Source organism: Perissodus microlepis, chromosome 6, assembly GCF_051167445.1.
Source record: "Perissodus microlepis isolate ML-2025 ecotype Zambia chromosome 6, ASM5116744v1, whole genome shotgun sequence".
Classification (NCBI taxonomy): Eukaryota; Metazoa; Chordata; class Actinopteri; order Cichliformes; family Cichlidae; genus Perissodus; species Perissodus microlepis.
This window is the reverse complement of record NC_140466.1, coordinates 4,264,635-4,282,335: the sequence shown is the minus strand read 5'-3', so window position 1 is coordinate 4,282,335 and position 17,701 is coordinate 4,264,635. Positions and strand designations below refer to the sequence as shown.

General features: G+C 40.1%; 1 protein-coding gene across 4 annotated transcripts in view; it reads left to right on the top strand.

Moving 5' to 3' along the window:
* rptor (regulatory associated protein of MTOR, complex 1) overlaps positions 1-17,701 on the top strand; it is a 195,400-nt gene that overhangs the window by 6,809 nt on the left and 170,890 nt on the right. For all 4 annotated transcript variants that reach the window (XM_084930273.1, XM_084930272.1, XM_084930270.1 and 1 more), the window contains exon 3: positions 14,551-14,653. In XM_084930273.1, coding sequence (XP_084786399.1) covers positions 14,551-14,653 — 103 coding nt within the window. The remainder of the gene's footprint in view (positions 1-14,550; positions 14,654-17,701) is intronic.

The following is a 17,701-nucleotide window of genomic DNA, read 5'->3' as shown; positions in this document are numbered from 1 at the left end:
CTTGCAGTGTCTGTACTCATTTATTTTTGAGAGCCTTCTAAAGGCTCGAGCCATCTTTGGCTTTGCGTGGAGTTTTTGTGTTCTGGGGCTTTTTTTTTCTTGTTTCATACTACCAGTCTTCTAAAATCATTAGCAGCTGGCTCCATTTTGGATTCACATACAATTCTCTAATTTATCAAGTTGCACTATTAATCAATTAATTGACTTTTGTTTATTAGTAAAGACCACAAAATATTCCCAGTACCTCTGGGGTTTTCAAAGTGTGCAGAGCCACAGAAGATGGGATGATTACCATCAGGTGAAAAATATGAAGTGGGGGGTGATTTAAATACAGAATGATGATGCTGCTGTGTTAACCTTTAAAAGGTTCTCCTTGAATTTTCTCAAATTGGATGGATTACAGAGTACACACTTTTTTTGTTTTTGAAGTTGAGAGCCACTGAGTTTGATTGCAAGATAAATGACACAATGGCTAAATATTTATTCTGGAACATCTGAATCTTTGATGATATTACTGCGTTAGTTGGTAAATTTTGTTGTTGAAAGGCAATTCTTTCACTCCAGGTTTTCTTCAAAAACTTCCTTTCCTTAAATTCTCTCTTCCTTAAACACCTCATGTCACGATGCTGCCACCACTACACTGCGGGTATTTGACAGTTCATGAGCTTTGCCCCGCTGCCTACCGTCCTTCCCAAAGAGACTTCTATTTTCTTTTGCATTTATATTAAAACATGTAACGGCATCAGGGCTTTAAATATTGTTTTGAATGATAGATAAACTGTCTCAAAGCAGCATGAAACTTGAGCTGTCATGCATGCACAGGAACTTTTCGCTTCCTAGCTGTCATGCTTCACAATCCCTTGTTGAGCTGTAAGCGGTTTGACGTTAGACTGGTTGATGCAAACTTGTCCTCTTATAGTGTAACAGTTTCTTCGTAAACACTGACGAAACCCTGTCCCGACTCGATAGCCTGTCTGTCACAGAAATTGCCTCATTGTGCTTGTTTTTAGGACTGGTTCAGGTTGTTGGGCATGAAGGCAGATCAGCATTAATTTTACAGCTAAACAGGATATGTACAGCATCATCAGCGGGTGGGTGAGAAGTTCATATCGACCCCTTTACACATCATTCTGTATGCAGTGTTTAACAAACTTATTAGACCGCCTTTCATAAAAACAAGACAACAAATGTTTTAGAAATCTGTCAAAAACTTGTTTAGAATCTAAAAAATATAGAAAATACATTTATACACCCAATTTGAGCCATCAGACTGGACTTTACAGAAGTCGCATTAGACGCATTAGTAGAAACAACACTTAATTTGATCCTATCTTGCCTGTCAGTTTCTGCATAAAGATGTAAAGGCCAAACCTTCCAGTGTTAAAAATAAAAATTAAAAATATTGAACTCTATTTTGCTCATAATGCAATACACTGTTAGCACAGTGTAGGGAGGTAGTTTGATTTTGTACTTGTGCATTTTTCTTTTCCCTTGTGTTTTTTATTACTGCTGATCAAAAGACAAAAGCAAAGCTACACCAGCTGGAAAGAGCTGGTTTCCCTGTCTTTCATGTAGTTTTCACATCTTATATCAAACCCAGAATGTGACTCGTCCTTCGACATGTCTGTGGACATCAGATTTTGGAGATACAAGTGAAATGTGGCTTCATTTTCACTGATTTTCCTCCATGATGGTGTGACAGCGTTTTAAAATTGTCAGCAACAACTTTTTTGTTACTTTGTTATAGTGACAAAAAATTGTTGTTGTAACATTTAGTCAAAGCAGAATATTGAATTGTTGTAGCAACTTTTCCAAAAAAAAAAAAAAAAAAGGCCTGAGGTGTTTTTTTTCTTTTCCCCGTCTGAGATTTTAATGGACTTATCGGGCAGTTTAGCGACCTTTTTGTTTTGGATTTACACATGGCTCAAGGCAATCTTTTCTTTATTTCAGGACTCTGATCACCAAATTAAATATGTTTTCTAGGAATTCATTATTATATGGCAGGGAGTATGGGAGTAATGCTTGGTTTTTATAGCTTTGTGGTTTGTATTGGTTGGTAAATGACCTATAACACACGTTTCTCTGACTATTGGTCACACACATACGATTCAATTAAATATGTCTCCTTTCTTTCCCTGCTGGTTTCCAGACATGGTGTGTTTTTCAGTTTAACGATAATGAAATCAATAAGTCATCAATATCCAAGCTCATAACAATAATAATAATAATGTGGAAACGAGACAGGTGGGCTGTGCTGGTTTTACTTCTGCTTCATTAGTTGAATTCAATCAATGCGTGCAGTTCATTAGGGAGCATATAGACTTTTAGCTACCGAGCCATGAAAACAGAATGTATTTGCAAGGTGCTAAAAAGAATTGCACGCTAATGATTTTACGTTGATTAAAACAGCGACTTTGCTTAAATATCTGCAAATTCCATTAAACTGCTAGCTCCAAATTAAATACCAGTTGGTTAACAACGTCCCGACTTGTCAGGAGCAGAATATTAACGCTGTCAGGAAAGAACAGAAGTTTTGTTTTTTTGATGAGGTCATATTTCAACACACTTTTTTTTTTTTTTTTTTTTTTTTTTTTTTTGACACTTCCAAGAAATTCAAAAACAGTATTGCATTGATATGAGTGCGTCTCCATTCCACCATCTTGTGTTTCCTCTTTATGTCACTGTAATTAGTGCAGAGATAATGGTGATGTTTTCATTTGCCATGGAGACTGATGAACTGTATCAGTCATTCTCTTGTGGTTGAGATGGATGTAGAAGGTTTGGCAAGTAAACAGTGTGATGTGGGATATTGTCTTGGCTTTCTGTCTGGTAGGAAATGGCATTAGCCTTGTTCAATAGAACTAAGGTCAAAATACCAAATAAGTTTATTAAACTATGCCAAAATCTTTTTTTAGTGCTCTGAGTGCTGAAGTAGAGTAGAAAAGCGCTACATAAGCACCAGATCACTTTTTACACATAAATGCAGCTATCCGGTCTTTAAGTGATGATGTGATGAATCCTGCTTCCGGGTCCAAACTACTCTGCGTTTAATAAGGTTGTTGCGTTTTTAACTTGTTTCAATGCTTTGTATCTTGTTCTATTTAATCTCAACTCAGTGATCCCGCAGTGTTCGTTTGACTTTAGGACCTGAAGCGGAGTTTGGGCCCAGACACGGCTAGTGACGTCAGTAGGGATGGGTACCGGTATCCGGTGCCATTATGACAAACAGTAGTAACCAGACCGAAAAGCAGCGCACATTTCGGTGCTTTATTTCGGTGCTTTTTTTCCTGAGATGTCATACACTTTGGATTCTAGCCAATCATTTTACCTTTGCAAGGATAGTAGGCGGGCCCAGGTACGTACGTTCTTTTAGAGCAGCGCTACAGATTAAAAATGCCCAAAGCGAAGCGGTCAAAAGTCTGGCTGTACTTCACAGCAAAAGATGCAAACTCAGCAGCCTGCAACAAGTGCTTTAAGGTGATACTGTGCAAAGGAGGTAACACCTCGAATCTGATGAAACACCTGGTGACGTATAGCATTTTGTTAAAAGCCGAGAAATGCGCCGTATTTGATAGCTTGCTGTGAGACCTCACACCGAGCACATCTACTGCGGGTGGGTTGCCTGTTATCGGACCCGGAGTTAGCAACATCCCCCAAAACCCCGAAGAGTAGAGTCCTGGCCCCTAGCCCTGCCAGTGTAGCAGAAATGATGACGGATGATGATGGCGGCAGCAGCAGCCATTCTTCTCTGCGTGAGTAGCTTAATGTTGTTCGTGTGTAATTTACGTTGAGTAGGCTAACCACGTTATTACATTAATGCACGCAAGGTGAACTAGCAAACACCGTCATAGTTACATGCGGCTGTCTTCTTGTTTGATGGCAGATACTCCCTTCACCCTGGCCAAAAAGGCTAAAATGACCAAAGAAAAAGTGGAAAACAGCTAAAAATGAGAGGTTTTTGGACAAAGTTTGTATTTTTTCCATTGTTTAAGCACTGCTTCCAGCCAAGAGTGATGCCATAAATCCCCTATAGCTGCAAAAAAGGCTAACATTGTTATCTTTTTACAAAAAAACAGCTAAACATGAGAGGTTTTTGGACAAAGTGTGTGTGACAGTTGTTTTTTTCCCTACATGTTTCCAGCTATTTCTTTAGCTTCTATTTTTCAACCTGGCTCAAAGTGCAAATAAAACATGACAAGAGAAACCCCACTAATGACTAGACACACACGTGTAATTGGAGCCGGCCATTTACAACATTAGCATAGGGTACTAGACAGGGTGGGCCTTGGGCAGGTTGTCGGTATTTCAGAGGGCGACTTGGTGATTGTTTAAATGGTCCAACTTTGTCCTAACGGGCAACTTAACTGTTCCAATCTCATACTTTCACTATTTGACCGTAATCTCTGTAAATAGATGTCTCCATATGAATATGTAGTCCCAATTCTATTGACCAATCATGTTTGCCACAGTACTGGTTGCATTGACATTTGTCAGGTAGGTGAAAAATGTCTAGCAACACACCACCAACCAAATGTTATAAAATGGCAAATTGTGTGAAGTAAATGTCATCGTCAAATGTTGATTGTGAAGGTCAGTGCGAAATTTTTTGTGACATTTTTTGTGACTGTTAGGAAAACAACTCTGTAATTTACATTATAACTAGCATCTACACATGTGGTGTTCTTCAAGCTGTGTAAACGGGATGACGGCTTGGTTATCGGGTCTCCAACTGTCTGTGTCCACAACAGAGTAGAATCGAGGCCTTACTCTTTCTATTTGGTTCTATTCACTCGGTGTGAAACCTAGCCCTGTTTAGATGATCACAAAGCTGATATACTGGCAGGAATGGAAGAAATGTGCACATGAAGCCGACACTGTTGCCTCACAGCGGGAACGTCCTGTTTTTGAATCTACCAATTGGCCGTGTGGAGTTTGCATGTTCTCCCTGTGTCTCTGTGAGTTCCCTGCAGGTACTCCGGCTTCTTCTCACAGTCCAGAGACACACAGTTAATGGGATTAGGTTAATTGGTGATTCTAACTTGGCTGTAGGTGTGAATGGTTGTCTCTATGTGTTAGCCCTGTGAAAAACTCGCAATCTGTCCAGCGTGTACCCTGCCTCTTGTCCTCTGGCAGCTGGAATAGGCTCCAACCCCCCCTGCGACACTGAATTGGATAAGTGGAAGAAAATGGATGGATGGCACATGAAGCTCTTCCTCAATAGCTCTCAGTAGCTCGCTCTCTTTTGAGTTTTTATGGCAGCTATGCTGGTTTCTCCTGGTCCTATACGGTCTTATCCTTTCCATACACTGCTGCTTTCTCGGCCCCAGTCAAGTCATTCAGTGACAGTGAGGGGAAATAAAATGACAACTTCTAAAGAGTGTTTAGATGCTTTTCTATTATCTCTCACTGTTCAGCATTGTTGACATCTGCTTGCCATTTTGGAGTGAGTGGGAACATGCCAAAGGATGGCACTTTCTAGATGTTATTGCCAGAGGTGCACCTTTTGAATAAAATCCATTTTGTCTGTGCTTGTGAGTAGGTTTTCATTTTGGCCTTGCATTTATGTGTTCAGTTCATTCATATGCTGAAATATATCTAGCATTTGTGCCGGCCTTTGCACACCACTCATCACTTGAAACAGCTTTGCATCATCGCACCCGTCATCAGTCAAAAACGCTGTTGGTCAAACACAAGTCGGTACTTTGCTGCGCCACAGCCAGTTCTTAAGGAGCAACAAGTGTGCAAATCATCAAACACAGACACTCGCCTTGTGGGGCAAGATCCAGCACTGGATCTCTTTCTCTCTGCTAACGAAGCCTTTGCTATGTCGTCCACGACTGCTCATACAGACGTTCTCCATGTTCAAGACATTCTGATATGATCTGATATTTTTGCTGTCTTCTTTTTTCTGGCAATGCCTTGCAAAATATAAAGTTTTACTTCACTTTCGGTGTCTGTTGAAATGTCATCAACACATCTGGCAATTGTGTTATCTGCCAAAGTGGGACTTTGGCTGTTTCTTTAACCATGTCAGGGCTGAGCATCTCATACACAATGGCTTTGCATTCAGGTAGTGTTAATGTCTCTCTTTTGTTTTTGAGATTTGGCTTTGAATTCACTACTAAGTAGCTAGCTTTTAGAGCTCTGGGAGACCTTTTCTCATTAAAGTTACCTGTTGAAGAAAATAGTCCTCGTTTTTGTTTTGAAGTAGCAGATGTTTAGCTTAGAGATTGCATTTAAGCTTTTCTCTGCACACTAAGCATAACAGAGTTGGTGCAGCTGGATCTCCAGTGAAAGGAAACCGAGACAAACAACGCTCGCTGGATTGCCTCGAGCTCACAGTTTTTGCTTTGATTGGACCACCACTCATGCCAGACACTTCACCTTTATTATTCGGGGTGGCTGTAGCTCAGGTGGCAGAGCAGGTCAGCCACTAATCAGAAGGTCGGTGGTTCGATCCCAGGCTGCCTCCTGGCTGCATGTGGCTACAATGTAGCTTGCTATCGCCAGTGTGTGAATGGGTGAATGACTGAATGTAGTGTAAAGCGCTTTGGGGTCCTTAAGGACTAGAAAAGCGCTATACAAATGCAGGCCATTTACCATTTATCAATTTGTCCGGGCCCAGATGGGAGTCTTCATTTTTTCTTTTTCAAATATTTATCCATTGTTGTTATGTCTCATCACCATCTGTTGTCTTAACTCAACAAGTTCATTATTGCGCTACATGCTGCTTCACACGAACATGAAAGAGTATTTTATTATTCTGCCAGTCACTGCATCAAAGACACAGATGCTCAACAATGGCAGATTATTTGCAGTAATTAAATAATCATTTTATAGACTAATTAAGTGACGTGAAATAATTTCCCATGGCACACCTGACGATCTGTCATGGTGCCGCAGTTAAAAAGCACAGGCTTAGATAACAAAGAATTAACCTTTTTTTATAGGTTGTATAAGTTATTGTGCGTTTATAAAGTAGTTAACTTTTTCACTAATGATGGTGACGATGATAATAGAGGTGCAGTTTACCATTAGCTTACTATTAGCTTGTAGAGTCAGGCAAGCATCCACTGGTGGTTCACCTGAGCTCTCCTACAGCTGCAAAAAGGCCTTGATGTGTTTAAAGACTGTTGTTTAGAGATGAATGTAATGTTGTAGAGATGAAGCCACCCGTGAGTAACTTTAGGATCACGATGGAAATATTGGGCAGCTGAGCGGCGTGATTACCCACTAGAGTTTCTTTTGTGTTGTGCTTTATTGTCGTCTACAATGAAAATGCAGCTGTGGAAAACTATAAAACTTCACTGAACAACACAGTCTTTGTCCGCCTCTACCAGCCATGTATGGGTCCATTTCCTTTTTGTCTTCTTGCTTCCCGTTTACAGTAATTCATAACATAGTAAACACTCTTTCCTCCTTTGTAATGTACCTGCCACATTTGCAACTTTTTGATCTCCAAAACATAGTCTTTATATTTAAAAAGCAGATCAATGTGTAGTGATGTTTGGCCTTTTTCTGGATTTTAAGATTAAGCATCCAATATCTGACCTGTTGCTGCTATGGCACACGATCAATGCGCTCCACCATCTTAATAACCTTAATTTATGGCGGGCCAAACAAATGGATTAATCAGGGTCCATTGATCGACATAGCAGGTGGTGCTCGGGGCTGTATGGGAGTCTTAAAGGGCCTGGATAGAAATGGCAGGAAAATCCCCCGGAGTCACGTGTAGTTAATGAGAGCAGGACAGCAACCACTTATATCTACAGAGCTGAAACAGGAAGACATGAACACACACTGAGCTGCACGTACAGACTTTATCTCCCTCCCACTCCCTCTTCTGTTTCACCCATTTTTTTTTTTTATCCCGCTAAAAGAGCAGACTGTACAAAGGAAAGAATTAACTACTTAATTCTTCTCTCACTTCTCCATGATATTATTGGAAATCCACGAGGGCCAGTATGCCTTTATTATCTAATTTTGGTTGAGTTTTTCACTCAGATTAGTGCTAACAAGCAAATTAACAGCCCACTGCCACCTATCTGATGATAAACGAACCACTTGTTCAGGGTCAAAAGGTTATTATTTTCTTTTTTCAGTCGGAGAGGCTCTGCAAATCCTTGCTCTCTTTGAACATTAGTCAGCCTGAATTCTTCTTGTTTTACTATGAAGAATATATATACTCTCTCACATGCCACGTGCCACATACCCATGTGTGTGTGTATGTGTATATGTATATACTGAAGCACCTAATAATACCTTAATATTACTTCTAGACAAATAAGACCTTTGAAATATAGTCCAGATCAAAGTGTAACAGACACTCAAGTTTGTGTTTGTACACAGTTTGCATCCAGCATAACAGTTTAAAATCAATGATTATTGATGATTCATTCCTTCACAAGTAAACATGTCAGAAAAGCACAGCCTGGTTTAATCACCAACAAGATGGTTTATTGAAGTTCATTTAAGAACATTATTACTATGTGGAGTGTAAACTCTTTGAAAATACTTGACCTCATTTTTTGATCAATATGAATTTGTGCGATGTTTACTGAATAAAGGTCATTCTTAAATGCAAATCTAGCTCCCAATATATGATCACCTGTCAGTCGATGACGGTTGATAATCCACTGATGGAGCTCAGGAGATGAGCACACATTAAAAACAATAAAACAAACAAACAAACAAACAAACAAAATGAATAAATGCCTATTTATATAGTTTGTTGTGTTCTATATCTCTGTGTGTAATGTCTTTGACTGTAAATAAAAGACTACGTGGGGACAAATTACCAGCTAGTGCTAAGGAGCATCCAGAGATTATGTTTGGATCTCACAGACAAAGATAACTGCATATTAGTGATTATTACCAGACATTTCTATATATATATATTTACACAGCAAACCATATTATTTGTCAGATAAGTAAAAATATTTCAGCTGACTAACCAAACTCCCAACAGCTACATCTTTCACTCAAAGAGGCCATGGCCTGCTATAATCGCCTTAATACAACTCGAATTACAACTTGTTTCAAAGGTGTTGATTGGCAGTATTTTTGCTTGTTATATTTTAATTTTTACTTTTTAGGTACCAGTCTGTTAATATATCTGCTGTAAAGTTGGCATTTTTCTGTGAGCTTTGACTTTTTTTTCCTTTTGAGCCTTTGAAGGAACTGCAAATTCTGCACTTTCATGTTTGCTCTGTTTGTCCCCGAGGTCTCCATTCAGCAAATAACCAACATTGAGGGAATGAGGACACCTCTATATTTCACAGTTTAAAATAAGTTACTTTCACTTTATTTATGCCAGTAGTAATTACACATCACTATAGCAAAAAGGCCAAAGGTCTGAAAGCCCCACCACCACCACCCCAAGGCTAGGAACTCATTTACACAAGCCACATGAAGATTTACACCATTATATCCGATGGCCAACCAGTAATTTCCAAATTCGATGCAGGAGTACTGGTCTTTGTTTTCACTGTGCATTGGATAATAAGTGGAATAAACAAGCAGATAAATCAGTAGAAATAATTTGGCGCACATCTGCGTACTGTCACACTCAAATGCCATGTTGTATCGCAGTGTTGAGCTGGAACAGAAAGAAACGCTGTCCCTCATTCATCTCCATTATTCTCATGCAAATTTGTATTGAATGGATTATAAATTATCTGCGTGGGAAGCTGACTGGAAACAAATAATTTCATCAGGGCTGTTTACACTATGATCTTAATTATATGCATTTTTGCAGTTTTCCTTAACTGACAAGGCTGATGCTTTTCTTTGGCGTTTGTTAGTTGGTGATGTAAAAAAAGAAAAAAAGAAGAAAAAAAAATGACCTTAAAGTTTTCTCAGCAGTTTTCTTTGACATTTTACCTGCTATAACAGAAACATCTTCTTACCTCTCTCCGGACTTTGGATTAATATGTCTCTAAAGTGTGCTGCCATTTCAGCTGTTGTATTTTAAAAAGGGCAAATCTGATCTGGGTCTTCCCAGTTGAGCTGGCATCTTTGTGGTGTGTTTTATGTCCTTTCCCAGGCCGTTGTTGTAGGTGTTTTGCAGGACTGCCAGAGAATACCTACACTTGCTGCACATTAGCTGATAAATCACCTTGTTTTGGCAGTCGGACTCCAGCCGCTTTTAGTCGTCTATATTTATTCAAATGGCAGATGCACTTGTGTATCACATAAGGAGATCACAGTTTTTTGTTGTGCTAACAGAGTAAAATTACTCCCAGCAGAAGAAATAACTGAATGCTTCTTATCTTTAAGTGATTTAGATGAAAAGATATGAAGGTTTGGACAAGATGATCGGAAACCCGACATAATAAATGTATAGCTTTCCAAATGCCCGAGTTTTCATTGACTTTTCTGCAATTTGAGTCCTGAGCTGTGTGTCAGGGGACATTACGCTTGAAGGAAAGCCACCATCCTTCTTTGAAAGATGAAGGACGTAAAAAATCTTTATAGAGTGCATCCCAAGAAACCACACCATGGTCTAGATGTGGTGACAAGGGAGGTAATGGCATACTTTAAGCCCCTTTGATGCGATATCATTGGATTTAAAGATGCATTTATAAATGCACACGAAAGAACTTTTCAGCTTTGGACTCTCCAAGTACTTTAATTTGCCAAGTACTCACTAGCACCACTACAGTACAGTGACGTTGGAGTACCTTTAATCATGCGTGTAGCTCATTTTTTTTGGAGAAGCAGCTGAACGATATCAGTGAGTGCCACAGTCGAAACCTGGCCAACAAGCCTGCTGGACGGGAAAGCCAAGTTGGAAATAAATGGTCTGTGAACAAGCTACAAGTGACTGTCAAAATAAGATCAAGGAGATTGTTTGTCTCTAATATCTGGCTCGCCTGCATAAGTGAAGTCTAAAAGCTGAGCTGCATTCATGTAAAGAGACAAACTTGATTTGGTTTTTTTTTGTTGTTGTTGTTAATTTCATTGATTTGACCTCATTAGGTTTAAATCCTTCCAGTCTTATTTTCAGCGTCAGGGAATGTCACACAACTGTGAGCAATGCAATGTCTGTAATGGAGCTGTCATCTTAGTTTAGTTCTGCACAGCAACTGGATGACTACTGTTGTGTAGCCAAGCAGAAAACTTCTATATCACTTCGCATTTGTGGGACCTAGTGTGGGTTGAGGAGATCGGGTAGAAATGAATGAAGTGAAGCGAAACGGGGCTCATCTGTGTGTAAGGAGGAGCGCACCTGTTGAGCTTGTCCTGCTGAGCTTGTCCTGCTGAGTCCCACTATCACAACAGTGTTTTGTTCTGCCAGTGGGAACGCACAGGCCACCTTAATTACTTTCACAACAGCTCTCTTAACCCTGCTCAGTTATGTACAGACAGAGATGGTATCTTATCGCTTGCTGTCAAAGGTGACTTAGAAATATCGCGCTGACCCTACATGGTGTTTGTTGTACGTGAGCACGCAGTCATTCAGTAATGTCATTCAGTAATGTCATTCAGTAATGGCATTCAGTGCACATAAACAAGTGTCCCACTGCCTAAGCTGTGGAAAATCAGCAGGAATGACTTTTACCGTAGGGCATCCTGTTTGTTGTTCGAGGTCTGAATGTGGAGACACAGTACATAAGATGCCACTGCATATCTGTCCAAACCAAGGAAATGACAGGATTTCGATTGCAGGCCATGCTTCATATGAACCAGTAACAAACGAGAAAATCCCTTTCAGACTCATGCCAAAAAGGGTCGTAAACAACAAGAGAAAAGGAAAAAAACTTGCACAAAGCTGGGCTGAGGTTTTAACACCACAAAGACTGTCATGGTTAAAGCAGCACAGTGATGCACATAGCGGCACGTCTTAAACCGTTACTATTGATGGTGATGAAGACTCTGATGGAACTGTGCCGATAATATGCCTGTCTGGCAATTAACAATCGTACCTCTGTAATTGTGTACATAGTTATGCACTACACTAGAATTTTCTAACCCTGTAGAAACTCACAACACATGAAATACTCACTACAAAAACACTGATGCACATACATGCTTTTTGAGCTTCCAATTGGACTTTCCACTGTTTATCTCAATTTCACTCCAACTCAAAGCTGTCAGAAAACTGTAGTTTACGCATCACAAACTGTTATAAATAAAGTGTGAAAAAAAATCCAGCAGACCTCTGGGCTATGAGGGGAAAACTCCCGCACTGGGATCCTAGCTGGCCAGTCATCGAGCCCCCCTCAGTAATGCTGGTGAATTTTCTGGATTTAGCCTGCGGCGATAATGCTGTGTGGCTGCAATCCATCAATGGCTCCTTGTAAACCTAGTAGAGTTTTATCACTAGTTTAATCATTTATGAACATGATACAAGTGACTTTTTCACTGCAATAATTCACAGAACAGACAAAAGAACCACAGAAAATATATATTGAGAAATATAATCTGTTGTTTTTCATGTTAATAAAGAAGATTTAGGAAACATAAAAAAGCGAAGAGATTCTGCTTTAGCTGGGTTATTGGATGCTAAATCACAAATAAGCCTTAATAAATCTGTAGAGAAAGTAGTAGCAGTCAGCTGTCATCAATTGGAAAACAGTGGTAAAACATAAAGAATTAAAGTCTTATGAAAAGAATTGAAGAGTAAACTGGAGGCACAACTGATCACATAATTAATAAAAAAAGTGGTCGTGGACATCAAAGCTTTGCAACCACTAAACTTTACTTCACACAGTTTGACCTGATTTCAGGCACAGAGCTGCTGTGAGGGAACCCTGCAGGTAGCTAACCTCCAGGTAATTGGAGCCAAGATGACACACAGGGCCTTATGAAGTTCAAGCGCCGTCTGTTTCAGAGCAAACACCCCCCCGGCTTCGATTCACAGAGCGCCGTGATGATGAAACCGTAACTCGACGCAGGTCAAGCAAAACCATCAACAAACACTTGACCTGCTGGGCGGTTTCAGTGACAGAGGCAGGTCGGCTTGTGGAGCTTTTGTTTCGCCCATTAAAGCTTTGGTAATAGTCAGTAAAATTACTATTCTTCCTGTGCAGCTGCATAAATTTTATCTGGTGTCAGATAGTGGTGATATAGGGTTTTTTTTTTTTTTGGCATTTATAAGAGTTTAGGCGGCTGATCATTTTGTCTTTATCTGTCAGAATCCTTTGAGGTCAACTATTTGTGTCAGTGTCTTCATTCAAGCTCATTAGAGCTACAGGATCGAACCACAGGATGTCACAAAGCTTGATGTCTGCTGTGGCACACAAAAGACACTCTGAGGTACTGACAGGGAGGAACGAGTGATGGCCTACTGCTGGTGAAATGTTTAATTTGCCTTGTTGGAAGCATCTCCTGCCTGATCAAGCTGATGTGTCAGGTCCTGCCACAGAACCCCTGGCTCATGGTTGCTCTGCTTTGATGGCCTGTTTGTTTTTGTTCCCCGTTTTCTTTTCTTTCTTTTTTTTGGTGTTCCCTACCAGTGGTGGTGTCAGTTTCTTTGATGCAAGTCTTCTGGCTTAATTTAATATATTCGTTCTACTACAGGCCAATGCTCAGTGAGACTTTTATTGGGATTTATAAACATGTCCAATGCATATTTTGTTTTGCGAAAAACAAAATATGCATTTTCAATCACATGACTCAGCCTCTTTCTACAGTAATACAAATAATAAAACGAATAATTAAATGGAAAACTACAGAGAATAGAATCGATGGAGAAGATAATAGTTGGGGTACTATCAGTTATATACTGTATTTATAGGCAAAGCGGGGCAGTAGTTTCACCCTGTAACAGCACTCAGTAGTGAGCTCTACTGTGTTCTCTCTTACATTAAATATATATAGTGTTCAAAATTCACGCCTGCAGTGTGACCTGTGTGCTGACACACCTCTGAGGTCACAGGTTAGATTCCTTAAAGCAGCGGTCCCCAACCCCCGGGCCTCGGACCGGTACCGGTCCGTGAGTCGTTTGGTACCGGGCCGCGAGAGTTGAGGCTCAGGTGTGAAATGTATAGTTTTCAGGGTTTTTATCGGTTTTCAGCGTTATTTTGTTATTGTTTTTATCGTTTACTCAGTTTTCCTTGGTCTTTTCACGTGTGTTATGAATAAATTTTCTTTTTTTCGGTGCCGGTACTAGTTTTATTTTGTTGTATTTATCCGCGACACCTTAAAGGCCGGTCCATGAAAATATTGTCGGGCATAAACCGGTCCGTGGCGCAAAAAAGGTTGGAGACCGCTGCCTTAAAGGTGTGCCACCAACATTAGCTTCAGACTTGGGAATTTCTGGACCAGATGCAGAGAGTGCCAAAGGAAAGAGTATATGTCTTTTCTCAGTAACTGCTGTTAGGTTCCCCCTGGGTGAGACACTTGACCTTCACCGCTCCAGTGGAGCTTCAGTGGCCTGCAGCAGCAGATTGCGGTGTACCGGGATAAAACTCCCAGGATGTACTGGAATACAAGTCTGGGTGCTCATGGCATTTTCTCTAATGGTGTTAAAAATAATCCACCAGCCTGTTTTGATTTGTGTATTGATGTGTGAGGATTGAATTGTGTTCTGTGTCTGCCCCCCAGATGAAGACTGTGAGCGTGGCGCTGGTGCTGTGCCTCAACGTGGGAGTGGACCCACCCGATGTGGTCAAGACCTCCCCCTGCGCCAGACTGGAGTGCTGGATAGGTGAGTCCACGCAGACACCAAACAAATCAAAGAGACTCAGATACAAAATAAAGAAATGCTCATAATGAGATTTATTGAGCTTAAATGACACACATGTATTTCACTAAAGGCTCTCACACTGTCCTGCTTCTCTTGTTGGTGTGAAAATAAACAGATTTTTCTCTGGCATTTGTTTTCCTGAGTGTGAACGCTGTCAATGATTTTTGGACACACTTTAGATAATGTGGATCAAAAACTAAAATGTGAACAAGCGGATATCATACACACACTAATGCATTCATTATCTCTTTACAGGGATTGTTGCATTATCCAGATTTGCTACAGATAAGTTATTATAAGTGCTTTTAAATTTAATTTAGTGCAGCTGCACCACCTCTGTACCCTTAATGACGAGTGTTTACACCTCAGTTTATTATTACAGATGTGGTGTGACACCCATTAGAATATCTTCTGGCGTTTTCCAGGACTATCCATAGTACGCTGATCAGCCTCACTAACTTTTGATGTGCACCCAGTCATCTTATTCTGGAAGCAGGCCTGAAATATGACAGTAACAAGGGTTACCTTAGAAGACATCTGAAGGGAAATGTGTGGAGAGAAAAGAGCAGACAGTAGAGAAATGTCATAAAATTGAGAGGAGAGATATGGAGAAAAATATTAGTTTTCAGTACAAAATACCTGGAGCGTTTTCTCTCAGGAACACGTTTTAGAGAGCTGCCGAGCGCTGAGGTGAAGACCTGTGAAAGTTATTCAAATTGGTAAGCTGACAAGGTTACAGTTGGTTTTACACGTGCCATTTTATTAAAACTGCTAAAAAAGTTGCATCGCGACTGTGGCTGCCTCAGCCTCTGTCCTCGCTTCATGTCAAAGCTGCAGGTTTTTGTGATTTGAAGCTGCAGACGGGCTGAAGCTTGCTCTTCGCTTACAAAATTTGAGCAATGCAACACTCTTGCAGAGTTGTGTGTGGAGGGGTTTGATAGTGCTTTTTTTGTTATTGTTTTTAGAAACACTGCCCTCCCTAAGGTGTTGTGTTCTCCCTATATCCAGTATAGCCTCTCTGCACTTCATCAGTGGCATTATGGCCAAGAAAACAAAAAAAACAAGACATGCACGGACTCATCGATCAGTTTCTCGAAGGTTGTGATTTCATTTTTAACTGTGTACTGTTTACATCTGGCTTCAGCCAGCTTTCTGGATTATTGAAAACGACAATATTACAATATTTACGACAGGTATCAATATAATATATTGGCTAGTAGTTATTTTTCTGTGTTGGTCCTGTACTAGCTGGACAAGTTACTATGCAAAGAACACACTTCGTGAATTGTCCTGTATGTGAATCTCGATTGTCAAAAATCATCCATGCTAGTGCGAGGTTATATGTAGCAGTGTAATGCAGGTCACATTTTATTTTTTCTTGGTTTGGTAACAGACTGTCATGAGGTTACATGGTTAAAGTAGAATGTTAAAGTCATACAGTTATTTCTGTATTGTGTCATGTTGCCATTTAGTCGTGTTGTTGCTATCATTACTGTTCACGCAGTGATCAAAGGGATCGAAAAACTGCTTTATTGGGCTGAAACACAGACTTCTTCCTTTTTTTGGGTGAAAAATAATTTTGGTTCAAAGAGCAAGGCGGTGTTATGGTGTTCAGCACTACTGAGCACCGTGACTTTTACATGATACTAAAACTTGAACTTTCACTTCAGGGATATTCTCAAGCTTTCCCGTGGGAGCTAAATTCATAAGGTCTCTGTCACACAGGGATGAAGCAGTCTGCCCTCACCGGAACCACATAATGTGACATAGAACAAAAACACAACCGTCTCCATTGAATGGGAACCTCAAAAAACATTGTTTTGCTCCCCTGGGATTCAATGACTGTTAGGAGTCAGGCAAGCACATTAAAGTGGAAACACAGCTCTTAAAGTTTCTGAAAGTTTTTCAGTGGCTTCTGAGGACGCTGTCGCTCTATAGACCTGCCACTCGGCTTGTGAGAAGCCATTTGGGTGTATGAAGTGTTAAAGGCTGGGATGACGTCCTAAAATGCACCGTAGTGTTCATCTCTCATGGATGCTTGAGCCACACGCAGATTGGGAGGAGGGGAACAAAACAAAAACCTCACATCTGCTTTTTGTTTCACTGGTGTGAGTGTGTGGTTTTGTGGAAACTGCCTTTCACTTTGCACCATAGCAGGAAATTTTGATGCCAGTGTATGCAGTATAAACAGAAGTGTTATGTTGCAAGATGCATGTTCATCAAGTTCAGAGACGATATTACTGAGCATTCACAGAGTAGACACAGATGGGATTGAACCTGAGATGAGAGAGCAAGGCCTTGTGACCATAGAGCACGTAATAGCTGGTTAGTGATGAGCTGAGCGTTTATGATGTCGCCCTGTTAGTGCTTTAAAACCAGATGTGACAAGCGAACAGTGGTTCTGGACGAGAATCTGGGGACGATGTGCGCTAATGCGGCACGAACTTGTCCATCTCTAAGTAGCCACATGCTAAAACAGACCATGTTTTCTTTCCTTTCTTTCTTTCTTTCTTTTTTTGCTCTAATGGGACCACACGTTACAAAATGAAGTTTATGTTCTATTAAATAATGTTTAAAAGTAGTGACTGAGACCATAAAGTCTTAATGGAAGTATTCAAATAAGTGCAGGGGTCTTTTCCCCTTAGACTTTAATACAGTTTATCTTTGTTTTTAAACCAGAGGAGTTGCCCCTGTTAGCATGTTGCTAATATTTTAAGTCATTAAAGACCCATTCAAAGTGCAAACATTTAATGAAAAGGATTTTATGATCAATACAGTTCAAATATTCAAATCTGAATAGTCAAATTCTTTCTTATTTTCGTGTCATTTCTAAACAAAATATTATATATGGTTTGTAAATGTATTATGTACATTAGACATAATGTAAAATAATGCGGGCGTTGTGGTGTTGTGATCTAATGTGAATAGTCCTCATTGATCAGAACAGTAATGATTTCATTCTCTGCATATCACTATCCCCTGAAAACCTACTAATACATCTTTTTTCCC